General features: G+C 44.3%; 1 protein-coding gene across 1 annotated transcript in view; it reads left to right on the plus strand.

Annotated features, from left to right (window-relative positions):
• The window catches only part of Armh3 (armadillo like helical domain containing 3), a 182,431-nt gene that overhangs the window by 85,824 nt on the left and 69,820 nt on the right, over nucleotides 1-26,787 (plus strand). Inside the window, exons 21-23 of the mRNA XM_021151523.3 lie at nucleotides 22,858-22,940; nucleotides 23,672-23,798; nucleotides 26,544-26,619. Coding sequence (XP_021007182.1) covers nucleotides 22,858-22,940; nucleotides 23,672-23,798; nucleotides 26,544-26,619 — 286 coding nt within the window. The remainder of the gene's footprint in view (nucleotides 1-22,857; nucleotides 22,941-23,671; nucleotides 23,799-26,543; nucleotides 26,620-26,787) is intronic.

The raw sequence follows: 26,787 nt of genomic DNA on the forward strand, positions 1-26,787 counted from the left end.
TGTACTTACATATAATAAATAAATAAATCTTAAAAAAAAAAAAATCTTAGTTCCATGGCAGCTGTAGTGTGGACTTGGTCTGTTTCACTGAGTGCTCCATCTCATAGAGTTTTGTTATCACTCGGTTGGACGCTGTTGGGGAGAGAAGCAGGTACTGAAGGTGGCTCCTGAGCATGCTCAGTGACCGGGGCCGCACAGAGCTCCTGTGTTTCCCCAAGTCTAGGCTCTAGATCCTCTCTTCCTCTCTCCTCCTCCCCTCTTTTTCTCCCTCTCTTTTTTCCTTTTGTAAAGGGTTTATATTTTTTCTTTAATTATTTTCATTGGGAGTTTTACCTGCTTGTTAAGTCTGTGCACCACACGTGTATGGTACTGGTGGAGCCCAGAAGAGGGCAGCGGATCCTCCGGAGTGTGTGCAGGAGAGGTTGTTAGCTGCCCTGTGGGCATCAAGAATCCGACCAATCCCCTGTGGAGGAGAAGCTCGCAGCTCCTTCTCTTAGCTGATGTGTGCTCTCTCTAGCCTCGCTTTAACTTGCCCCTCCCCCTTTCTTTTTCTGAGACAGGATTTCTCTGTGTAGCCTTGGCTGCCCTATAAATTGCTCTGTAGACCACGCTGGCTTCAAACTCAGAGGTGCCCCTGCCCCAGCCTCCTGAGTGCTGTAATAAAAGGTCAGCCAGCCACTTTAGTCGCTTTTGAGACAGGGTTTTTTTTTGGTTTTGGCTTTTCGAGACAGGGTTTCTCTGTATAGCCCTGGCTGTCCTGGAACTCACTTTGTAGACCAGGCTGGCCTCGAACTCAGAAATCCGCCTGCCTCTGCCTCCCAAGTGCTGGGATTAAAGGCGTGCGCCACCACGCCCGGCTCTTGAGACAGGGTTTTGCTAACCTCGAACCCATGCTATCCTCCGGTGGTAAGCAACTGTCTTGTCTCTGCTTCCCCCTGCTAGAATTATAGAGGTACATATAGGCTGTGTCTGGGAACTTTCATTTTAAAAGTTCATTTTATGATGAAGAAGAGGGTAGGTGGTAATTGGAAGGTTGTGTCCTTCCCAAGTAAACGGGATGGGAAATGACAGATGCACCTTCACAGCTAGGGAAATGGAGACCTCTGACTTCCATTAAAGAAAGATTTGTTGTACTGACCTGTGTTGTGTTCACCTGGAGACTCAGAGCACAAGCAAATGCCATGGAGCCGTTTCACCTTATAGTTGATTCCTCTGCTGCTGTGTTGGTGAGGTGCTTAGATACACAGACAAGTGGCTGAATAGGTTTTAATTATTGTTTTCCTTTTCTTCTGTTGTGTTTTGAGACACCGTCTCATGTAGCTAGCACAAGCCTGAACATGCTATGTACCTGAATATGATCTTGAGCTCTTGGTGCCTTCCTTTACCTCCCAAGTGCTGGGAGTGCGGGGCAGGGGTCAGATACCACATGGGATCCCTGTATTTTGAGAAGGCATCTAGTGTAGGAGAGGTTGGCAAGTATTTCCTTTCTACTCTTTTCTGCACCATTCTTGATTGACAGCAAGCCTACCGATCACTCACTGCGTTGTCCCTGGGTGATTGGTGGTTTTTCTCCAGGGATGCTGGAATTGGTTTATGGGGCCTCCAGGGTTTTAGAGGCTTTAGCTTGTTATATCAGTGCTATTTTTAGCTTTTCCTTGGCTTCTCTCTTAAGCAAGTGAGATACTAATACTCCCTCTCTATTGGCCACTGAAATTATGCATCTCCCTGTGATGTGATTTGGGTTCAGTGGCCCCGAATCCTGCTCCATACCACACCACAAAATAGGCTCTAAGTCTTGCCTTCCCATTGTATCTTTTGTTCTTCATTGTATACAAAAGCTATGCAGACGGCTCTCTCTAACCTGTTTCTTGAGAGACACCAATTTGTGCTCAATCGGAATCTGTCTTCTTCCTGTTTTTAATTTTATTTAAATGTCATTCATTTAGTTTTTTTTTTTTACAATGAAGCCTTCCCTCTGCTTCTCTAAAGCAGAAGGCTGAGCTACCACTCAGTGTGTCTTCCTGTGGCTGGCTTGTTCTCTTTGCACCTGGCTCACTCTCCATGTGGGGCAGGCTTTGGTCCTAGACAAGTTCCTGTGTCCATTATTCATTCCACGCCTACGTGGCAACACAATTTGCTGCTATCTTCTTTCCCTCCCCCTGAAGCTAAAGCAGGATAGAACCAAATCTGGGGAAGTCCTCCTGTGTACAGCACAGGAATGCTAAGAACAGCTCGTGAAGTTCAGAGTCTTGCTCTATGTTCTGTGATGGTAGCCTATGGAAGACGCTAAGGTTTTCAAGTCGGTGGCACTGAACCTTCTATTTGGCAATTAGATGGCTACTGCTCTCTTTGAATATTAACTCGGGACTTAAAGAATTGCCATAATACTTAGTCTTGGCTCAGCTTTCTAGAGCTTAGACACTGTATGTTCTTGACAATGCTAATGCATTGTTGACCAATGCGATGCACACACCTCACTGGAGGGGAACATAGGCTGAAGCCTCCAGCAGTATCAGAAGAGGCAGCAGTTGGCGCCAGGTTCTGGACAAATGCCCAGAAACCAAGATTCCCAGGACTCTTGTAGAAAACAACTTTCTGATGAACAAATAAGTGTATTCTAAGCAGCAACTTCCCTTCAGTTCAAGTACATTTATGGGTATATACTTGGTTCTTGTACACACGTGGTTACAGTTTTTTCATTCAGTCAGGGTTATGTGTTTGGAGATAGCTAGAGCCTTGCTAATAAATGGGAGGCTAGACGAGAAGTCAAACTCAGGGTCCCTTAAGATTACAGAGGGAATTGTTGGCATTTGAAGAACATAGTTAGTTAGCTTTCATTCCAACCCTGTTTTTTTTGTTGTTTTGTTTTGTTTTGTTTTTTTCTTTCTTTCTTCTTGAAACAGAGTTTCATATAACCTAAGCTGGCTTTGAATTTACTGTGTAGGTGACACCATCCTCCTGCCTCTATCTCCCGAATGCTGGGATACAGGCTTGTACCACCACATCAAGTGAGGAGTTTCTATTCTACTTTGTCTCTATGAATTTGTCTCTATGACTACTCAAGTAATTTTTAATAAACTAAATTTAGTTCTTAAACCCATCTTTGGCTTTTTATGACTAGCTTATTTCACTAACATAATTTCTTTCTTTTAAAGATTATTTTATTTTCATCTATATGTATGTGTGTATATGTGCATGTGCTCAGTTGCCATCAGAGGCCTGATGAGGGTGTTGGGTCTCCCCACCTGTGGTGGTTTGTGGTGGAAGAGTACCTTAGCTGGTCAGGGAGGGGGCTGAGGGGGGAAGGAATGCCACAGAGTTCAACACCACACAACAAATCTATATATTCTGTCCCTAATATAAATTAGGGTTTCTCTGTGTACTCTTGGCTGTCCTAGAACTACCTCTGTAGACCAGGCTGGCCTCAGACTCATAGAGATCCCCATCCATGTCTCCTGAGTGCTGGGGTTAAAGGCGTGTGCTACCTGGCTGGGAATCTTTTTTTTTTAGGTGTACATTTGAAATTTTTTAGGCCCACGATCCTGATATTTTCAGGGAGGGGAGTATCCCACCCTCAGGGATAAACAGAATAGGAGGCAGGTGGGGAAACAGGCTGTTGATTGACAGTACTTATCTGAAGTCCATTTGACCTGTGAGAGGTTGATTCGAGCCAGTTCCCTGAAGCTTACAAGAATTTAAGTTCACAAAAAGAGATGTTTTCGATATGTTAACATTACCACTGTGTAACCAGTACTGAAACTCACACTGTAGGAAAGACAGGACATCTCCTCCTCTGAGTTAGAGTAAAGCTTGGGAACCCAAAGCAGGAACGCTTTTCTCTCTCCAGAAGGCAGGGCATGAACAGGTGAGACAGATGCTCTTAGCACAGGGAGAAGCACTGTTAAAGTTTAGTTTTAGAAGACAGCCAAAGGAAATTTAAAATAGCAGTCAGTGCTTTATCAGAGCTAGATTAATAGCTTATCACAACTCCATTGATGAATGTTAAAACTCTGAACTTTTGGAGTGTTCTGTAACAATAGCATAGTGAGGGAGAGAAAGCTGGAATATTTAAAAATTTTTACCTATGTCATAAATCACTTTCTTATACTTTACACATTATATTTAAATACTTTAAGACACTTTCTTAGACCTTTATAACTTGCATTTACGAATATTAAAACACTTTTTAGCCCCTTATAACTCACTTAAGCTTTCATGTCTCATATACATTAACTTTATACTTTTTCCTATCCACTTATTTACCACCAGACACAAGTGTGGTTGATTACAGAGAACAGTCATTGTAAAGTGATTTCCTTTATTTATTTATTTATTTACTTATCAATCATTCTATTCATTTACATCTCAACTGATATCCCACTTCCCAGTTACCCCTCCATAAAACTCCCATCCCACATCTGCCCTCTTCCCCCTCCTCTTTGCCTCTATGAGGGTGCTCCCACACCCGCCTACCCCTCCCTCCCCACCGCTCCAGCATCCCCCTATGCTGGGGCATCAAACCTCCACAGGACCTTTAAATAAAGGAATAGTAGTAAGTTATATTGAAATGTTTTGTGAATTTATCTCTTTTCAGAATCCGGTAGAAAGTTAACCTGTGTTTAGACCTAGCAGTGGCTCTAGGCAAGTGAGGCCTGAGACCTGATTTTACACAGGAAGAGAACTGAGGAGGCAGCTGAAGCCTTGGCTGCTGCTGTTGCACCGAGAAATCAGCACTAGCCTCGCTGTCAACCCCATCAGCTCTGAGAAGGAAACAGGAGGTACAGACCAGGCAGCTTCCAGATCTGTCAGAAATGGCCGAGACTTCCCCGCTACCTGGATAGTTACACCAGGAAAAGATGCAGAGAGGTCCCGGCCATCGTCAGTCCTTGCCACCAGGCCCAGAAGATCTAACAAACTGTTCTGTGGAGTAGGAACTTTGGGGACTGGCCAACCTTATCTAGGGACAGTGGAGCAATCAACTACCAGTGTCCTGTTTGTCCACAGTTTGCACAGGGTCCTGGAAGTGATGGAGGGACGTGCAGTGGCCAGATTTTTCACCAGGTAGCTGGATTTGGCACACTTAAAGCAGTCTCCAGATAATTATTCTGTGCCCCGTCATCTTCTTTGGAGACCTTGGGGGTCACTGCGAGGATCTGAAGGATCTGTCATAGTGAGCTTTTCCCACTAAATAGTGTAAGTGCCGAATTCAGCAGATTTCTGAAATGGTTTGAAGACCATTATCTACTAACTATATCTAAACTAAACAAATTTCGCTTGTGTCTAGCTATTTGTTTTAGGCTAAAACTTGAAAACATAGAGGAGGCTAACTAAGGCTTGTTCCTGTAATTAATTACATTAGTAATTAGCATGGCTACAAGTATAGTTCTGAATACACTAAAGAATTTGATCATTTATAAGGTGACTGACTACTAACTTGCATGACTTAATTATCTTTAACAGTTTGTAGTAAGGTAGTAGCTTTTTATAAGATGAGGAATGTAAAGCTTTATCTGTGTTAATTTTTTTATTATATATTTATTTACATTTCAAATGTTGTCCCCCTTTCTGGTCACTCCTCTACAAACCCCCCACCTCATTCCTACTCCCCTTTGCCTCTAAGAAGGTACTTCCCACCCACCCACTCCCACCTCCTCTCTGGAGCATCAAGCCTCTACAGGGCCAAGCACATCCCTTCCCACCAAGGCCAGATAAGGCAGTCAGTCCTCTGCTTCCTATGTAGCTGGGGTCACCGACTGGCCCAGGCGAGCTCTTTGGTTTGTAGTTTAGTCCTGAGAGCTTTGAGGAGTCCAGTTAGTTGATACTGTTGCTCTTTCTGTGTGGTTGCAATCCCCTTCAGCTCCTTTAGTCCTTCCCCTAGCTCTTCCACTGGGGTCCCCTGGCTTAGGTCAGTGGTTGACTGTAAGTATCTGCATCTGTCTTAGGTGCTGGAAGAGCCTCTCAGGACAGTCATGCCATGCTCCTGTTGCCTGCAAGCACATCTTGGCATCAGCAATAGTGTTGGGGTTTGGTACCTGTGCATGGGATAGATCCTAAGGTGGGGTGGTCTCTGGATGGTTTTTCCTTCAGTCTCTGCTCCATTTTTGTCCCTGCATTTCCTAGATTGTTCCTGTGTTATCATTTAGCATCAAAACAAAGCAGAAGTGCAGTAGACTGCAGCTCATGGAGAGACTGGGATTGTGGGGCTTTTGCAGATCCTTCCTGAGGTTTAATAAGATGCGGAGACATTGGTATCCTGTAAGGTTGTTGGGCTTTTCCTGGGGGCAGGCTCTCAGCTACACCCTAACTTAACCTGACTTCCTGCCATGTTGCTCTTACTCTTAACCTCCATGCTTCTGTCTCCTCTTGCCTGGAAAGTCAGTCTGTCTCCCCTCTGCTCAGCCACCAGCTCTTTATTCTCCAGAAAGCCACATTCTAATCTGAACCTGTCAGCAGCAGGACAGCGCCCTTCCATGGCTTTGGGTTGCCCTTTGGCAGAGGTGAGGGTTATGTGACCTTGGCAGCTTGCTTTTTAACACGAACCATCTTTTGGACAGGTGAGAAAGGACAAGCATTTACATATAGAAAGCTGGTGATGGGGCTGGAGAGGCGCACTGTCTGTTTTTCTAAAGGTCTTGAGTTCAATTCCCAGCAACCACATGAGGGCTCACTATCATCTATGATGGGGTCTGGTCCGTCTTCTGGTCTGCAGACATAATGCAGGCAAAATGCTGTTTACATAATAAATAAATCTAAAAAAAGAAAAAAAAAAAGCCTGTCCCTAATTCAACCACAGGGATCCCTGACTTCTGTCTAATGGTTGGGTGTAAATATCTGCATCTGTCTCATTCAGCTGCTTGTTGGGCCTCTCAGAGGACAGACATGTAAGTACACCATAGCATCAGTAATAGTGTCAGGCCTTGGAGCCTCCCCTTGAGATGGATCCCAAGTTGGGCCAGTCCCTGGACCTCCTTTCCTCAGTCTCTTCTCCATTTTTGTCTATGCAGTTCTTTTAGACAGGAACAATTCTGTGGCAGAGTTTTTGACTGTGGGATGGCAACCCCATCCCTCCACTCAATGCCCTGTCTTTCTGCTGGAGGTGGACTCTACAAGTTCCCTCTCCCTACTGTAGGGCATTTCATCTAAGACCCCTCCCTTTGAGTCCTGAGAGTCTCTCACCTTCAGATTTCTGGTACTTTCTGTAGGGTCCCCCATCTCCCACCTCACCCCCTGAGGCTGCATATTTCGATTCATCCTGCTGGCCCTCGGGACTTCTGTCCTGCTCATACCTAATCCTCTTCCCCTTTTCTCCTCCCTTCTCCCACCCATGTGTCTCCCTCCCTCTGCCTCTCCCCAACCCCCTTAATTGCTTTCTTCTCCCTTCCAAGTGGGATTGAAGCATCCTCACTTGGGCCCTTCTGCTTGCTAACTTTCTTGAGTTTTGTGGATTGTATCCTAGGTGTTATATATTTTTTGGCTAATATCCACTTATTAGTGACTACATACCAAATATCCTTTTGTGGGTGAGTTACCTCACTCAGGATATTTTCTAGTTCCATCCATTTGCCTGCAAAACTCTTGATGTCCTGCAGAAACAAATGGTCCTTACATATCTTAGGAGAGGATGCTCAGAGAACCAAGGAGATGTACCGGCTAGTGAGGGGTATGTGCACTCCGGGGCTGCTCTGCTCCATTGCTCTCTTTCTAGCTCCCACTTTACAACAGACTTACACATCTATGAACTGTAACTTAAAGATAGGACATTTACACAGTGTGGGGGGAGACCAGACGAAAACAAAAAGGGCTTGGAGTGGAGAAAAAAGAAATAGGGAATGGAGACTCTTTCCATTGACCTTGATCTATATTGCAGTATTTGTAAAGGTCTTGAATAATATTGGGATCTAGGGTGCTGCTAGCTGGCCACATTTGGGTGAATATTTAAAGGATATTGAGGGTAGATTTTATTGCAAGAGTGAATAAGTTTGGAGCCCTTTGGTGGGGTGCTAGGTTGAGAGGCTAGAGTTTCTCTGTAGATGGTGCCATTCCCGTAGATGAGGAAGAGAAGATGGTCCAATGCCTGGAGCCCAAGGCATCCCTAGGACTTGGTGGGTGAGGGGGATGCAAAGAAGGAAGACACCGCTGTTCTGTTCAGTAGGTCATCACTGCACTCCATGGGGGTCAGGGACTAACTGCCTGAGGAGACTTGGTGCCTGGTTTTCTAGTTAAGTCAAAATGTGAAAAACAAGCTCAAAGAGTTCTGCAGCCATGGTTTATTGGCAATGCTTAGGTGAAGTCCTGGCTGGAGACACTTTCACCTCCCAGCCAGTCTCAGAGCTGTTCCCATGTAGGAGGATCGGCACTGTGTTACCTGGTGTGTTGGTCCTGTTGATTTTTTTCTTTTGTCTGCAAACAAGATCTTCAGGGGGTTTCCCCTGGTCAAATCTGATTTTTATTAATTTTGAAGGACTTCATAGCTTTTCTTCTCCTGTGGAAACAAATACACCACCTCTTCCCCAACTGTAACACATTTCCTTCCTTCCACTCTGACGTGAGGACATCCTTACTATAACCAGGCTTAGTTCAGCAGTGTTTTTCTGTAATGCATTGTCAGGGGGTCTTTGTTATCCCTTTTTGTTTGTTTAGCATGTCTTCTAAAGAACAATTAGATCTTTCTACAGCTGCTCATCTTGTAGGATTATGTGGTAGACCTGTAACTGCTTCATTTTACTAGAGACATATGTTGGAGCATTCTCAATCTTCATTTGTAAGGTATTCCCGTGATTGCTGTAGCTTCCAGTAAGTGCCTAATTACAGAGCCAGCCTTTTCAGAACTTAGAGCAGTCGCCCATTGAAATCCTGAATGTGTGTCTCTGGAATGGCGTACAGATTTTTTTTCAAACTGCAAAGTGAAACATATATAATCTGTTGTATGATGTTGCTCTAAGGTAGCTTCAAACACAATCTGTACTCTTAACTCGGTATGTTGCATTTCGGTGGGTTGCTAATCTTACTCCTCGAGCCTTGTGGAATGTTCTCTTTCGGTACTACCTTTTCTGCTGTGGCTGTGGCTCCAGATTGGATTCTTCTGAAGATGCGTTATTCTGATTTAAAGACTCCTCCAACCTCTGTTCTATGACCATTTTTCAGTCCTCTCCTTATCTAAGTCTGCTTTATTCTCATCTCCCTTAAAGGGGATATGTAAAATTGTAATCATTACTAAATGTATAATTATATGGGGTCCAAATGCTTTCTTCTATAGTGTTTTCTATTTTTTTAAAGATTTATTTACTTATTATATGTAAGCACACTGTAGCTGTCTGCAGACACACCAGAAGAGGGCATCAGATCCCATTACAGATGGTTGTGAGCCACCATGTGGTTGCTGGGAATTGAACTCAGGACTTCTGGAAGAGCAGTCAGTGCTCTTAATTCGATGAGCCATCTCTCTAGCCAGTGTTTTCTAATTTTTAGCATGGAAAATAATTTCTCTTTTAATCTCTCCAACTCTCTCCTTCCTCCAGATACTTTGTTATTTTTCCTTTTCTCTCCTTTCTTTGGAGACTTGACTTTCTATGTTCATTCATTCATTTCTCTCTTATCGTTCTCTAAACTTAGAATCTTTTTGTGTGTTTAATTTTCTCTAAGCTCTTTCCTCTAGGTAATTTTTTAAAATATTATTTAACTCTCTTATTTTATTTTACTATTTTCAAACTAATTCTGTCTATGAATTTTCATACTTAGTTTCTTTCATTCTTAAGCATTAAAGCATAATTTCAAACTTTTTATTTTTACCTGATCAGAAGTTTGGCTGTGCTCGGATTTCTTCTTGTCTATTTTTTTTTTTTTTTTCTGGCTTCTTCTTCTCATTGCTATAACCAGCCATGCCTCTACCCTTTTGCTCACAGGGAAGTTAGAGTCCAGCCCTCTGCATGACTCTAGCCTTAGACTAGCATGTCTCCCGTGATTTGATAGGGTCTATGTGCCCCCTGGGCTGGGCTGGGCTGGGCTGCTAAGTCTAGCAGACTTCCCTTGATGGCTTTTGGCCCGGAGCCATTTTTGACCTCTGTCACCTACCCACTCGGGACGGCTGCAGTACTTAGCTGCCTTTTTGGCATCCGGCCATTGCAGGCTAATCCCACCTGCTAGTCTCTCTTGGACCCAGGCTGCTCATTCTCTCTGCTATACCAGGGAAGAGCACTAAGGCTCCAGCCAGAGAGATGATGAGTAATCTCCCAGTTACAGGAGCTGTGCTGGGAAGTGCACTGAGGCTCTGGTAGAAGAGCTGGCTTTTCTAGTCAGCAGGGGCTTTTTTTTTTTTTTTTTTTTTTACAAAAAGAGCCCCTGTCCACAGTGCCTCTCTGTGTGTTTAATTTTCTCTAAGCTTTTTCCTCTAGGTAATTTTTTAAAATATTATTTAACTCTCTTTTTATTTTATTTTACTATTTTCAAACTAATTCTGTCTATGTATTTTCATACCCAGCTTCACATTACATGGCTAGAAAACCCTCTTCCACTCTGAAATTTCTAGTCACATATTCAGTGCGCCATTTGTAACCATGCTCCTTTCTCCCAGTACCCCAGTTCCCAAATAACTTCTCTGAGACTTAGTTATTTATGTATACATGCCTAGGCCGTGAGCTTGGGCTTGTTTTCCGAGTCACCCGTAACTCATCTAACTTATTTATTCTATTCTATGTGTGTCACACGACTGGTTACCTCTCCTCAGTTTCATATGTCTGTCACCTCAGAGTCTGGTGGCCAATCTTCCCGCCTCTCATTAACTCACAGAGTTCCTATCTCTCTACCAGAACCCCATCTCTTATTTCTTGCCTTTTGCTAATAGGCCGTCGGCTTTTTATTGACAGGTGATGCTTCTGCATAATGCCTAAGAGATTCTCTCTATAACCAAAATATCAAAGTGATATTATATACAACAAGCTACAGCATTTTTTGTTGAGAGATGAACAATGATTTCTCACTCATCGGACCAAAGGTCTTTGGTTGTTCATTTGTTTTCGAGACAGTGTTTCTCTCTATAGCCCTGGCTATTCTAGAACTTGCTTCATAGACCAGGCAAACTATGAAGTCAGAGATATGCCTGTCTATGCCTCCGGAGCTGGAACTAAAGGCATGAGCCACCCCCCTGGCTGGGACCAGACCTTTAACTTACTTAAGTCCCTGTATAATATGGTTGGTTTTTGAAAACCTTTTAGAACAGGGATCAGAAGTGCTGGGCTTTCAGTAAGCAAGAGGCTTGTGTTTACTCCTCCCCATCCCTGCCTTCTTGAAAACTGTTTAACAGTGAGAAGCGTGATCATTTACAGGGTTAAACTAAGGAAGAGTAGAAAGGCGCAGTGTGCTGCTTGTGGCTTCTCAGGGGCTTCAGCGAGCAGTTCACAACAGCACGTGCTTACAACCACGGGACTAATGGTGCTGTCTATTCAGTCACTCCTTGGACTAACGGTGCTGTCTATTCAGTCACTCCTTGGCTTTTATGGTTATCTTAATTATTCTCTCCATGTACTGGTACTTTTGTGACTATCCTAGGAATAGCTTGGCTGGTCATGTGCCCAGTTGGCATCCAGCAGAGAAGTCGATCAAGGGCAGTTTTCTAAAAATGAATGTGTATGGAGAGAGTGAACCAGGGCAGCCAGCACAATCTCTGTCCTGTTGGTGTGCTGGCATCAAGAGCCTGGCCACACTGTTTTGCTTGTCCTTGAAACTGCCCCAGACAGAAGGTCACTATTTCCTTTGGCCTGTTATGTAAGTTCTGGGCAAAGGTCTGTGCCTTAATTGCATAGGAGTAAACTTGGTTATTAATTGTTTATGCCCAGTTTTTATTTGAGTTGGTTCTCATTTTGCATGAAGGTCACTCTGAGTTCTTATAAAATCCATTATTCAATCATATTCTGTGTATAGGACATAATTTTGAGAGCCAACTCTTAGGAAATTAGAAACAATTTCACTTGGTAATTATATGTTTTGAAAAAGAGGAGTCGTTCAGTAAAGTATTTTCTGGGTGAGCATGAGAATCCAAGTTGCCTATGTACAAAGCCGGGTGCCAAGGTGCAGATTCACTACCTGATCACTTGGAAGGCAGAGACAGGACGGTCCCGGAGGGCCCTGACCACCAGGCCTTGTCTAAGCAACAGGCTCCCGATCCTAGTTAGAGACCAGGCCTCAAAAGACTGAAGTAGGCAACTCCTGAGGATAGATATCTGTCTTAGTCAGGGTTTCTATTCCTGCACAGACATCATGACCAAGAAGCAAGTTGGGGAGGAAAGGGTTTATTCGGCTTACACTTCCATACTGCTGTTCATCACCAAAGGAAGTCAGGACTGGAACTCAAGCAGGTCAGGAAGCAGGAGCTGATGCAGAGGCCATGGAGGGATGTTCCTTACTGGCTTGCTCAGCCTGCTCTCTTATAGAACCAAGACTACCAGCCCAGAGATGGTTCCACCCACAAGGGGCCTTCCCCCCTTGATCACTAATTGAGAAAATGCCTTACAGCTGGATCTCATGGAGGCATTTCCCCAACTGAAGCTCCTTTCTCTGTGATAACTCCAGCCTGTGTCAAGTTGACACAAAACTAGCCAGTACAATATCCAAGGCTATGTTTCAGCATTTACATGACTTTCCACATAGAATGCACATGTATATGTATATATTCACACATACATACACTCACATGTGTACACAGGAGGGAGGGACAGGGGAAAGGAAGAAGAGGAGGTGTGGGGAGAGAGACAGACACTGTACCAAGTAAAATGGTGTAGGTCTGGAATCCCAGCATGTGGGAACTGGAGGCAGGAGGATCAGGAGTTCAAGGCTAGTCTTGTTTTTGTAGTGAGTTTAAAGTCAACTTGGGCTGGGTCAATGAGACTCTGTTTCAAAATATCAGGCCAGGGGTGGTCTCATTCACAATGGGCTGGGCCCTTCTACATCAATCACTAAGTAAGAGCGTACCTTACAGACTTTTCTGTAGTACAGTCTTATGGAGGCATTTTCTTAATTGAGGCTTCCTCCTCTTAGATGATTTTAGCTTGTGTCAAGTTGACATTAAACTAACTAGCACAAGGACCAAGTGCAAATGGGAGCAGAAAAGCCAGAAAAATACCTGGGGGCACCTTGTAAAGAAAGTTATCAATAAGAATCTAGACAAGTGTGGTATCAGCGTAGCCAACAATTCTGACATAGCATCTATGGTAAGTGGGTTGTGCTCCTTCACTCCAGGCCTGACCCACTGTCTTGGTGATGCAGACAACACTGAATATGAGACCAGTTTCTAGTCCTGGTTTTATCACGACCTAATTTGGTGTGCATGTTATTTTATTTCACTGTGTCCAAATATCTGATGGGACGTAACTTAAGGGAGTGTGTTAATCAGGGTTTTTATTCCTCTCAAACATCATGACCAAGAAACAAGTTGGGGAGGAAAGGGTTTATTCAGCTTACACTTCCATACTGCTGTTCATCACCAAAGGAAGTCAGGACTGGAATTCAAGCAGGTCAGGAAGCAGGAGCTGATGCAGAGGCCATGGAGGGATGTTCCTTACTGGCTTGCCTCCCCTGGCTTGCTCAGCCTGCTCTCTTATAGAACCCAAGACTACCAGCCCAGAGATGGTGCCACCCACAAGGGGCCTTTCCCCCTTGATCACTAATTGAGAAAATGCCTTACAGCTGGATCTCATGGAGACATCTTCCCAAATGAAGCTCCTTTCTCTGTGATAACTCCAGCCTGTGTCAAGTCAACACCCAAAACCAGCCAGTACAGGGAGGAAGGTTTATTTTAGGGATAGAGGACATGATGGCATAGAAGGCTCAGTGGCAGGCCAGTGAGGTAGCTAGTCTCAGTGTGTGTCTGCAGGGGGCGGGGGGGGGGGAGGTGAGTACTGTTGCTTCTTTTACTTCAGTCCAGGATCCAGGGTCCCACCCCTAATGCTGCCACCCACATTGAATATGTCTTCCCTCTTTAGCTATACCTTTCTGGAAACACCTTATAAGACATATAGAGAGGTGTGTTTCCATGGTGATTCTAAAGCCAGTGAAATTGGCTCACCGTTAGTGGGTGGAAATGGGTGTGCATTTTTCTTTTCTAAAATATGAGAAATTGGATTAAATGACCTCTTGAGAGCCTAAATTCTGGAATTTTATTCTCAGCCTTAGTATGAGGGAAGTTGTAAATCTGAAAGTCTGAAGGGGGAAGAGGATATGTCTGGTGCTGTCTGCCCAGAGGATGTGATACGTGAAGTCAGTGAGATGACCAAGGTGAAAGCAGCACTTACAGATGGTAGGACCTTCCCATGAGACACCATGGCTAAGGCAACTAACAAAAGACAACATTTTAATGGGGCTGGCTTATAGATTTAGAGGTCAGCCCACTGGCATCAAAGCGAGAACATGGCAGGCATAGGGCTGGAGGAACTGAGAGTTCTACATTTTCATCCAAAAGCAGATAGAACACTGACCTCCAGGCAGCTAGGACATCCATATCCAAAGCTCACATCCACACTCACTCATTCACTCATTTCCTCCAGTAAGGCCATACCTACTCCAACAAGGCCACATCTCCTAATAGTGCAACTCCCTCGACCAAGCATATTCAAACTCCCACAAGGGATTATGGTATTAGGTTTTTTGGAGCCAAGTTTAAGGTTGCTTTGTTCATTTTATCTGCCTGTGAAAGATCCCTCTAGCTAGACTCAGTAGCTCAGCCACTTGCCTAGTGTGTGAGTAGTACCAGGTTCAGTTCCCAGTGTTGCAACAAACAAACAAAAAGAAATACCATCTAAGGCAGTAGCTCTCAACCTTCCTAACGCTGCGGCCCTTTGATGCCATTCCTCATGTTGTGATAACCCCCAACCATAAAATTATTTTTGTTGCAACTACATAACTGTAATTTTGCTACGATTATGAATCATAATATAACTATCTGTGTTTTCTGATGGTCTTAGGCAACATGGTGAGAGTCCCTAAGAGGTTTCAGCCGGCAGATTGAGAACTGCTGTTCTAGGGGTTTATTTTCTTCCTAGTGCCCTTTGGACGACAGGAGACTGACGTGTGACCTGAATCACAGGGACAAACATGTCTTTGCAGTACTTACACACAAAGCATCTAGCATACATTCAAGCATCCATGCTAGACTGACTTCCCTACTGATTTGCTCTTCCTGTATTTGCATCAGTTTGGACACAAATTGCCTGTTGGCTTGTGCTAGAATTACGCTCTTCTTCTTATTATGTTGTCATCCCTAACTCTGACTCCCAGGGATCCTGACTGTCGGAAGTCATCACAGGAACAAAACTGTTCCCAGTTCCCATCCTCCGGGTCTGGTGCTCGTTAATTACCACACAGGCACTGCTGAAGCCGCATCGCTGCTATTCTTGAGTGGCTGTGTTAAGAGCCATGTCTTTCTCTACTCCTCCTGCTCTACCCTCTCTTTCTCTTGTCTCCTGTGAGTTAGTGAAGTCTGTTAGGAGCTCATCTATTCACAGGACTTTTGTGAGTGCTGTGATTGAGGGAGAAGAGCGGGCAGAGTCTGATCTTCAGATGTTGATTAGCACACACAGTGGGTATTAGCCTCTCTCCTCTGGGAAATCGAAGAACCCTGTATAACGGTGGGGTGAGGGGCTTTGGAATGAGGAAATTGCTGCAGCCCTAAAGGGCTGTGTGGTTCTGTAGTCTCCCCTGTTTGAAATTGTTTGTTCAAGATAAGATGGATTATCCTGGGACATAGGTTTTCCCAACAGACACTTCTTTCTGGGATGCTGATCAAGGCCAGCTGTAATCTCACAACCACAGCACTCTATCAAAATAGCTGAGCAAGGTGATCTTCAGCAAGGACAGAGGTTTGGACTGAGCTTAGTCATTTTATGTGGGTCTTACCCAACTAGCCTGTATTCTCAGAGCTACTAGTAGGAGCTGAGAAGACTGTGTGTGATGTATTGTGGGCACCTGTAGAGCTTCCCCGACCCCTGCCTGGGTCCAGTCCATGAGGTCACTTGTTAACAGATACCATCACAAAGGCAAGCTGCCTATCATTGGCCTTTCTAACACCAAACCCTAGAGAACTCTCCTCCAGACAGGAGGAGAGCACATGAATCAGGCTGTCTGCCTTCTTCATCTCTATCTCCTTGCTTTTTGAGGGGAATAATGAACCTTTAGAACAGAATGTAGGCGCAGCCAGCCTCTACTGTCCTTGTCTGCTGTTTGAGTAACTCCTAGAGGACTACATGTGAGGACTGTTGTGTGGCAGACCGTCTTTGCACAGTCACTTCACTCATCTTTCCCTGCTGTTCCAAATCAAAGCACATAGCCCTTCTCTAAGAACAGTGAACTTCACACAAAGTACAGGCAGCATGGGAGAGTGGACTTCTTGGCTGTCCAAAAAAAGATGTAGTTTTAGAAAAATCAGTGAAGCCAGGTGTGGTGTGTGCTCCTATAATCCCTGTACTTGGTGGGGAAGCGGAGGCAAGAAGATTATGAATTCCAGTTTGGCCTGAGCTACCTTGAAATCTTGTCTCAAAAACTTAACTCAATTACGGACTAGAGAAATAATTTAGTACTTAAGAAAACTTGCTGCACAATCATTTGGAGCTGAGTTCAAATCCCAGCACCACATATCAGGTGTCAAATGCATGCTTATAATCCCAGCTCCGCAAGAGAACTGTAGGCTTCAGCTGGTTTCCTCGTTTCCCACTAAAAAGGGCTGGGCAGTGGGTACGGGGTGAGGCAGGATGGGCACAGAGGGGTGAGGCAGGATGGGCACAGAGGGGTGAGGCAGGATGGGCACAGAGGGGCGAGGCAGGATGGGCACAGAGGGGTGAGGCAGGATGGGCACAGAGGGGTGAGGCAGGATGGGCACAGAGGGGCGAGGCAGGATGGGCACAGAGGGGTGAGGCAGGATGGGCACAGAGGGGTGAGGCAGGATGGGCACAGAGGGGTGAGGCAGGTTGGGCACAGAGGGAAGTCGGATCCCATTCATGATCAAATGTGTGGTCAAAGCTCCTTCAGGGGTCAACTGACCCTTTTACAGAGGGTGCCTAAGACCACTGGAAAACGCAGATATTTATGTTATGATTCATAACAGTAGCATAGTTACAGTTTTGAAGTAGCAATGATATACTTTTTTGGTTGGGAGGCACTGCAGCATGAGGGACTGTAGTAAAGGGTCCTAGTGTTAGGAAGGATGGGACTGCTGTCTGAGGTGAATGAGTAACAAGGCAACTACATCTTTTTTTTTTTTTTTTTCCTTGCAAAAACTTGTTTAAAGTTGCAAAGTTATCCTAGGAACTTGACAGCACTTGCTTAGTTTGGGCAATCTCTTTCCTGAATGTCAGGCAAAGAAAATTTTTTCTGGTAAATGTTGCTGGGAGTGGACAGAACAAGCTACACTTTCATTTGAACCAGAATGCTTAAGATCCCGTCCTACCCCACCCCCCAGGTGGCGGGAGGCTAGAGGCTGGAGGTTGTTCACTGGTTAGGAATGGTGGATGCTCTTGCAGAAGACTTGAATTTGGGTCCCAGCACCCAAGTTGGACAGCTAACAATTACCTGGAACTCCAGCTTCCAGGGATCTGAGGGCACAGACACTCAGGTGCACATATACACAATGAAAAAAATCTTTAAAAAAATTAATAAAAAACATTTTTTTCTTGTTCTGGTACTGGGCATTGAGCACGCTAGGAAAATTTGAGCTATGTTGCCAGGATTTGGGGGGGGGGTTGGTTGGTTGATTTTTGTTTTTAAGAGTCTCATTCAATAACCTATGCTGGCCTGTAACTCATTATATAGCCCAGGTAGCCTAAAATTCACAACAGTCCTTCTGCCTCTTCTCCCAAGGCCAGCCCTTTAAATACAGTCACAGTAAGTAAGTCACTTCTGTAAGCCTAGACTTTGGCTCAGCCTAGTCTCCAAAGTAGCTGGGGTAACAAGCGTGTGCCAGCTCACCTGACGGGACTTTTTCATTTTTTGATGAGCTGTCTTCCCACAGGGTAGTAGTGCTGCTCTGGGTTCTTCAGTGTGGCTGCCACGGCTGGTAAGCATTCAGATATCTACATGGCTCTACCAGCACTGATGTCTGGAACAGATGTGGACAGGAGATGCTAGTCGTGGGAGGTGGGAGGGCAGGAGATGCTGGTCGTGGGAGGTGGGAGGACCCTTGGTTTGCTTGTAAATTGGGAAAGTTTGATGGGGAGATCACCATGTGGGAGTGGATTTGGAACACTAAGATGTCAGTTTAGCAGTCACATCTCTGAGCTTAATTGCTTGTAAGAAACGGTGAGAAAAAGTAGATGTTTTAAAACCTTAAATGGGAAGGTAAGGAGCCGTGCGCCTGGGAAGATCAGTGGGTTTGTTGTAACATGGTGTCATGTAGCACAGGCTGGATTGCACTGTTGTCCCCCTCCCACTGGCTCTCTGCTTCCCAAGTTCACCTCTGTTCCCAAACTGTGCCTAGCCCACTCAGCAGTCGTCTCTGACATGAGAGACTTGTCAGCTTCCCCCTAGTCTTTTTATACATGAAAACCATGAAACAGACCCAAAACCCCCCTGGGACAGGGTAGGAGGCCTCCCATCCACAGTAGCTGCTGCTTTGCCAATCTCCTTAAAGAACATTGTTGACCCTTATAACCTGAGGACCTTTCCTCTACCACATCCGAAGCAGAATTACTCTCCCTGCCTTAGCTACACTGGGTGCCACCTGTTGCCTTAGATTTTTCAAAATCAACTTTTAAGAAGGTGTCTCAAATGCTTTGAGACACACACACACCCCTTCTAGCCCACAGTCCAAAGGTAGGAGAGGAAAGATGGTAAATAGGACAAGGAGATGTGGAAGTAGTTTCTGGGGCAATTCCAATTACCATTTGACAGAGTACCCCAAATCAGCAGCAAAATGAAGATCTGCCAAGAGGAAAATGCGAGACCAACAAAGTGTCGCAAGGCTAGTGAACCGTCACTGTCCGTTGAGTCTTTAATTTCTCCTCTCTCCATATGGCATGTGTCTTCCCTTGGGTCTTTCCTCAGCAAAACTTCACATGAGTCTGCATCACATGACCCAACCAGAAACTTCCACTTTATCACTGTGTATCCTGATAATCCTGTTCTTCCCACCCAAGTTCTAAGATGGGTGTGCTACCACACTGGCCCACTTTTTAAAAATGTACCTGGTAATCTATGCTAGGGAGACCCAGGTCCTTGCCTCTACTAGACAGACTGTGTAGCACTGAACTACATTACCTAGTCTTTAGTCTGCTTTTAAAAGACCTTGGGCCTAGTGGTACAGGCCTGTTACTCCATCTAGCCAAGTCAAAGCCATTTTCCTGAGTAAGTTCAGGGCCAACTCAGGCAACTTAGAACTGTTTCAAAATAAAAACATTAAGAGCTGGGGGTTGTGTGTCAAGGGCTAATGTACTGCTCTGCTGAGCAAGTGTGAGGGCCTGAGCTTGAGTCACCAGAATCCACACACACACACACACTAAAAAGAAAACTGTAGCTGAGCAGTGGTGGTACACACCTTTAATCCCAGCACTCGGGAGGCAGGGGCAGAGGGGCAGAGAGAGAGGCAGAGGCAGAGAGGCAGAGACAGAGGCAAAGAATCTCTGTTGGTTTGAGGCCACCCTGGTCTACTAAGTGAGTTCCAGGACAGCCAAGGCACAAAAAACCCACAAAGAAACCCTGTTTCAAAAAACAAAAAGCAAAAACCAACCAAACAAAAAGGACTGTATAGAAGAGATTTACTTAGCAGGTACAAAGCCCAAGGTATTATCTCCACTATTGCAAATAAATAAAAGGCTGCAAGAATGCATACAATAAAAGCAAATAATATGCAATAGGATTATATTAGATTATACATAGCAAAAATAGAAGTAATGTGGACAGCCCACAAAATGGGAGAGAGATTGTCAAACTGTTCATCTACCAAATTGAACAATTTCTTTTTTGAGCTGGATATGTTGGTAGAGACCTTTAATCCCAGCACTAGGCAAACAGGCAGGAGGATCTTTGTGAGCTCAAGGCCAACCAGGGCTTCATAGTGAGACTCTGTGTGTGTGTGTGTGTGTCTATATTATTTTTAAAAATTATGTGTATGGGTGGTGGTAGAGGCCAGAGCATTGGGTTCCGTGGGAGCTGGAATTATAGGAAATTGTGAAAGCCCCACTTCCCATAGGTGCTGGGAAACAAACTTGGGTCCTCTGTTAGACTTTTACCTGTTGATCCATCTCTCTGACTTCCAGACAAATGATGAATACCGAAAAGTTATATAGAACTCAAAAAATATAACAAAATCATACAATTTAAAAGTGAACAAGAGTTTCAGATGTGGTAATTCTAGCATTTGGGAGGTGGACGCAGGAAGATCAAGAATTAAGACCAGCCTCTATGTAAAACAAGTTTGAGGCTGATTTGGGCTCCATGAGATTCTCTTTTACACATGGATGGAGGAATGGACTGAAGGTGCAGTTAAAAATGGACAGGAGTCTGGAGGTGTAGCTCAGTGGTGGAACACATCCTTAGGACTTAACATGGCTCTGGGCTCTCTCAAATGGAGCATTATTCTCAGCTATACAGTGACTTGGAGGTCAGCAACCACCACCCCCATGCATGCATTATTCTCAGCTATACAGTAACTTGGAGGTCAGCCACCATCACCCCCATGCATGTGTTTGTGATATATACACACATAGATTTATATGGTATAATATGGTAGCGTGTTTCTGTGATCCCAGCACTCAGAGACAGAGGCAGAAAGATCATGAATTTGAGGTTAGCCTGGGCTATGAGTTGGACTGTCTTCTGTTCCTGTCTTATTCTTCTACTCTGTGACAAAACCATAACCAGCCATTATTTTACTGGGCCATGATTCCTTAATTTAGAGTTGTTTTAGGATTACTGCTGCTGTGGTGAAACACCATGACCAAAGCAACTTGGGGAGGAAAGGGTGTATTCAGCTTAAGTTTCTGTGTCACTGTTCCTCAGAGGAAGTCAGGAAGGAACCCAAGCAGGGCAGGAATCTGGAGACAGGAGGACATATGGAGGTCATGGAGGGGTGCTGTTTACTGGCTTGTTCCTCATGGTTTGTTCAGCCTGCTTTCTTATCGAACCCAGGACCACCAGCCCAGGATTAGCCCCACCTACTGTGGGGCTGTGCCCTCCCCCATTAGTCACTAATTAAGAAAATGTCCTACAGGCTTGCCTGCAGCCCAATCTTACAGACACATTTTCTCAATTGAGGGTCTCTTCTCTCAGATAACTCAGATAATGTATGTCAAATGGGCATAAAACAAACTAGCCAGCATAAGAGTCCATGCATGTTGAGCAAATGCATAGCAGCAGGAACAGCTGAGCTCACATCTTGATCCAAAAGCAGAAGGCAGATAAAAACATGCTGGGAGTGGTGTCAGCGCTTTGAAAGCTTAAAAGCCCACCCCCAGTGACACACCTCTTGCCACAAGGCCATACCTCCTAATCCTTCCCAAACAGTACCACCAGCTGGGACCAAACATTTCAATGTATTAGTCTATTTGTGGTCATTTTCATTCTAACCCCAACAGCTTCCCCTTACTACCAAAAAAATTGTGTACAGAGGAGTGGGATATTACTCAGCCCAAGAAAGAATAAATCCTGTCATCTGTAGCCAAATGAAAAGTGGTATGGGATTAGGGGATGTATGTCAGTGAAATAAGCCAGACACAGAAAGACAAATACCATATTCTCGTAGATATGGAAGTTTTAAAAAATATTTGATCTTAATGTAGAGTGTTGATTACTAGACACTGGTAATTGGGGAGGTCAGAGAACTGTTGGGTAATGGGCACTGGAAGGCACCTGGATAGAAAACTAGGTGCTAGTGTTTCAATACCATGTGAAAGGGTTGTGCTTTACAACAACTTATTTTACATAAACATACACAGGGGGGTTCTTTTTGTCAATTTTTAACTTTCAAAAAATTTTTTTTCGAGACAGGGTTTCTCTGTGTAGCCCTGGCTGTGCTGGAACTCACTCTGTAGACCAGGCTGGCCTCGAACTCAGAAATCCGCCTGCCTCTGCCTCCCAAGTGCTGAGATTAAAGGTGTGCGCCATCACTTCCTAGCTTCAAAATTTTTTTAACTTTTAAAAATTTTTAGCTTTTTAAAACTTGGAAGCTCTCAAAAGCTCAAAGGCTCTAAACATAAGTAACAAGGAAAAGGAAATACTAATTACTCTGACTTGGTCTTTTTTTTTTTTCTTACTGCATGTATTGAAATAGCACACTATAACCTCTAATTGAGTCTAAGTATTGTGTGTTTCTTTTCTGTCTTCCTTTTTTTTTTAGTTGCCATACCAAAGGATGGCTTTCTTCCCCCCTAGCTGGTTCCTTTCTCCCCGCTGAAGAGTTGATTCCACTTTCATGTCACATACATATATCCTAGTAGTCCTCTTGTTTTCCCACCCCTCCCTTTACACCTCTTCCACTCCTTATCACTCTTTACTACCTTCAGGTCATAAATTCGCTCTCGAGTGCACGTGCACACGTTCGTATGCACAAATGCATGTTAATAATAAAGGAAAGCCTTGGCTCCTGAGACTCTTCCGACCTGTGGGTTTCTATAGAGCTATTTTGCTTTTATTTATTTACTGCTTGATTATATTTATTTATTTGTGTGTGTGTGTATTGTATGTGGACACATCCATGTGTACACACGTGTGGAGGTTAGATGACACATTGTGGGAGCCAGTTCTCTCCTCCTACTAAGTGCATCCTGAAGCCACTGTGGTCATCACACTCAGTGATGCCACTGAGCCATTGTGCTGGCCCTTACTTACTTTTATTGATTATATTGATTATTATTTGAATAATTTGTTGTTGTTTTTTCTCTAAAGCCTTGATAAACTTGCTGAAGTTCCTTATGTCAAATGAAACTGTACTTTTGGCCAAGCACAACATTTTTACATTGGCCCTTATGGTGAGTATTAATAAAAATATTTGTTTTTCTAAGGCCAGTATACTAAGGCAGAAATGGGCTGGTTTGTAATGGGAGCCAAGGTCTGGGATCTAAGCTGTATTTCCTTATGGATTTGACCTGGGAGGTATAGATACAGGTTACATCTCTATGAGCAATGAGTTTGGTTCCAGCTAAGAATCTCTACTGTGCTCTTGCAGTCTCTATGTGGGGAATAGTAAGTTTTCTAGGGGCCTCCTGGACAGATAAGTGGATCTATCATCATTGTACTTAGCTTCTGAAGGGTACATAGAAATGTTTATCTGGCTAGTAATTCAGGGGAGAAGGAGGTATCATAGCTATCAGTTGTCTATACAGCTTGTAAATGTTGAGTATTTGGTGGGGATGAATGTCCTGATTTTATAGTATCTGCAATTTGCAGAACTATGCCCAAGATTGCCAATTTTCAGCTCTCAGCATAACCACAAAGTCATGTAGGGTTGAGACATGTGGCCACACCCTATCATATGATATCCTCTCTACATGCATGATTCAGTTTTCAGAGCACACTGAGTGAAGGTAAAGAATAAGTAAGAATCAGTGAATTTTTAATAATTGTTTTACAGCCAATTTACAAGGTCCCCAAAATAGTGTATATCTGGAAACCAAAAGAGATGCCTACAGCATACCACTGGTAATGCTTTTCTGATCTTCCCAGCTTGATGCCTGGATATGGGCTATTGCTTCTTTTTCAGATTGTGAACCTATTTAATATGTTTATCACATACGGTGACACATTCCTGCCGACCCCCAGCAGCTACGATGAGCTTTACTATGAAATTATCCGCATGCACCAGAGCTTTGACAACCTGTACTCCATGGGTAAGCTCTTCTGCTCTTTTCTTGTCTTTCTCTGCCCCCTGTCCAGTAAGTAACAGGAAAATGCTACAAAAGACTCTGTAGTTGGACGGTACCTTTGTATGGTATAGAAATAAGTAGATCAGAGCCAGGCATGATAGTGAATGACTTTAATTCCAGCACTCAAATGAAAGAGGCAGACAGATCTTTGTGAATTCCAGAAACCAACCTGATAGATAGATCCCTGGGGTGTACTGGCCATCTAGCCTTGCCTACTTGGTGAGCTTCAGGTCATTGAGAGTACCTGTCTCAAAATACAAGGTGGACAGCAACCTTGAGGGATTACATCCTGTATGCTAGGCAAGTGTCTTAGTCAGGGTTTCTATTCCTGCACAAACATCATGACCAAGAAGCAAGTTGGGGAGGAGAGGGTTTATTCGGCTTACACTTCCATGCTGCTGTTCATCACCAAAGGAAGTCAGGACTGGAACTCAGACAGGTCAGGGAGCAGGAGCTGATGCAGAGGCCATGGAGGGATGTTCCTTACTGGCTTGCCTCCCTGGCTTGCTCAGCCTACTCTCTTATAGAACCCAAGACTACCAGCCCAGGAATGGTCCCACCCACAAGGGGCCTTTCCCCCTTGATCACTGATTGAGAAAATGCCTTACAGTTGGATCTCTTGGAGGCATTTCCTCAACTGAAGCTCCTTTCTCTGTGATAACTCCAGCTGTGTCAAGTTGACAGAAAAATAGCCAGTACAGCAAGTGTTCTTGTCTACTGAGCTACAGCCTCATCTCTTTTCCCTTTGCAATCCTTCTCTTGTTGACCCATTAAAAGCAGAACAAAACAGAAGCCTTGCCTCTTCTTGGGATCCTATATTATGAAAAAAGTAGGAGGTAATATAAATAATAAAATATGTTTTAAAAGGGCTAGCAAAGACTTACTCTTGCCAAGAGCCTGAGTTCAGTTACCAGCAAAACATGTCAGTGACTCAAAACCATCTATCAGTAACTCCAGTTCCAGGGGCGTCCAGTGCCTTCAGGGCTCTACATGAATGTATGCACACGGTATATATAATCTCATACAGGAACAAGCCCGTACAGACAAAGTGTTTTTAAGAGTGTGTTAAAGGGGAAGGGCAATGAGATGGCTCAGTTGGAAGTAACAATGCTTATTGTACAGTCCTGGTTACTTGATTTCAGTCACTGGATTCCATGGTGAAAGGAAAGAACAGATTCTCAAAAGTTGTTGTCTGACCCCTACGTGCACATTGTAATTGTACTTCAAACTAAAGCTATTATTTATATAGTAAATTATGGAAAACAAATATAATACACTATTACAGTCATGAGAGAAAGGCTGAAGAAACTTACCCCAGTTGGGGAGTTTAGGCTGAGGAGGTAATTCAGTTGATAGAGTGCTTTTCCTAGAATGTAGGAAACCCTGGATTCAATCCCTAGCACACCGTAGCAGTGTGTGCTGGCACACACCTGTAGTCTAAGCACCCTGGAGGTAGAAGCAGGAGAATCCCAAATTCAAGGTCCTTTTCATTTCAGGGAGTGCTTGTGCTGTCGTGTCTCTTCTGACTGGCTGGGTTATGACACCTGTGAGGCCTGAAGCATAGCTGTCGAGGGATGTGCTCACTTTTGTACTTCTGTAATCCTTTCCTCCCACTGTGAATGTGTTTGTAAAAGAGAATTTGGTCAGATAGTGAATGCTTTCAATTGACTGATTTTTCAGATTGCTCAGCTAGAGAGGCAAACGGCTTATTCCTAGTTTGAAACATGATTATCCTCTATCTGGAAAGGTTATCTGTCCTATTCGGCTGGATGTATGGCTGGTTTATTGAGATGTACATGGAGCAAGGAGGGACACCAGCTCAGCCAGTAGGAGTGCTATGAGTTTAAGGCCAGCCTGGCCTACATAGTTCCATGCCAACCAAGTGTAACCCTCGCCATTAGGGAAATGGTAAACATGGCAACCAGGTTGCCCTCACAATGCCACTCCTATAATAGATATCTGTGAGTATGCATGTGTTGTGCAGGCATGTGTGCATGGAGGCTGGGGTCAGTCTCAGGTTATTACACAGGAGCTGTGCACCTCATCATTAAGCAGGGCCTCTCATTGACCTGGGTTTGCCAAGAAGACAAAGCTGACTAGCCTGGAGCAAGCCCCCGGGTTCCATCTGCCTGCTTCACCAGTGCTGGGATGACAGCATAAGCCTCTGTACCAGACATTTTCCTGTGGGTTTGGGAATCTAACTCAGGTCATCCTGCTCTAGTGGCCAACTGGGCCATCTCCTCATCTTCTCTGTATAGTAAGTGAATATAGAAACGAAATTTGGGGGCCTATCTATTACCAGAGGAGGGGCGAGGAACGGCCTGAGGCAGAAAAGGAGTAGTGACTATCTTGATGAAAAGTAAGACCGGGCAGTGTGCTGCACGCCTTTAATCCCAGCACTTGGGAGGCAGAGGCAGGCAGATTTCTGAGTTCGAGGCCAGCCTGGTCTACAGAGTGAGTTCCAGGACAGCCAGGGCTATACAGAGAAACCCTGTCTCGGGGGAAAAAAAAAGAGAGAAGTCAGAGAAAGAAAAATTCCTGGAGAAAATAGTTGAAAGATTCTAGATGCTTTCATTTGTTGTCCTGTAAAAACAATATTGGCACAGGTTTTGTTTGGCGTTTGTAATCGTGCTATTCTAAGCTGTGTCTTCATTGCTCATATTTGTTTTGCGTCAGGAGCTTGACAGATCTGTCTTCTTTCTTTCCCAGTCCTTCGGCTTTCTACCAACGCTGGCCAGTGGAAGGAAGCAGCAAGCAAGGTGACACACGCACTGGTGAATATCAGGTAAGGAATGGAAGTTTCTTTCAGAGTTCGCTGCTCATCGAGAGCTTTATTGCACCTTCCCAAGGAGAATGCTCTAAGCACTACTACTATTTTAAGCCCTGATGTCTGTAGGAGTGGAAGACATTGTCATACTTGATCAAGAAGCAGGAGTACATGAGGCTTTCATTT

This window comes from Mus caroli, unplaced genomic scaffold, assembly GCF_978045245.1.
Source record: "Mus caroli unplaced genomic scaffold, Mus_caroli_1 scaffold_20, whole genome shotgun sequence".
In the NCBI taxonomy this organism is placed as follows: Eukaryota; Metazoa; Chordata; class Mammalia; order Rodentia; family Muridae; genus Mus; species Mus caroli.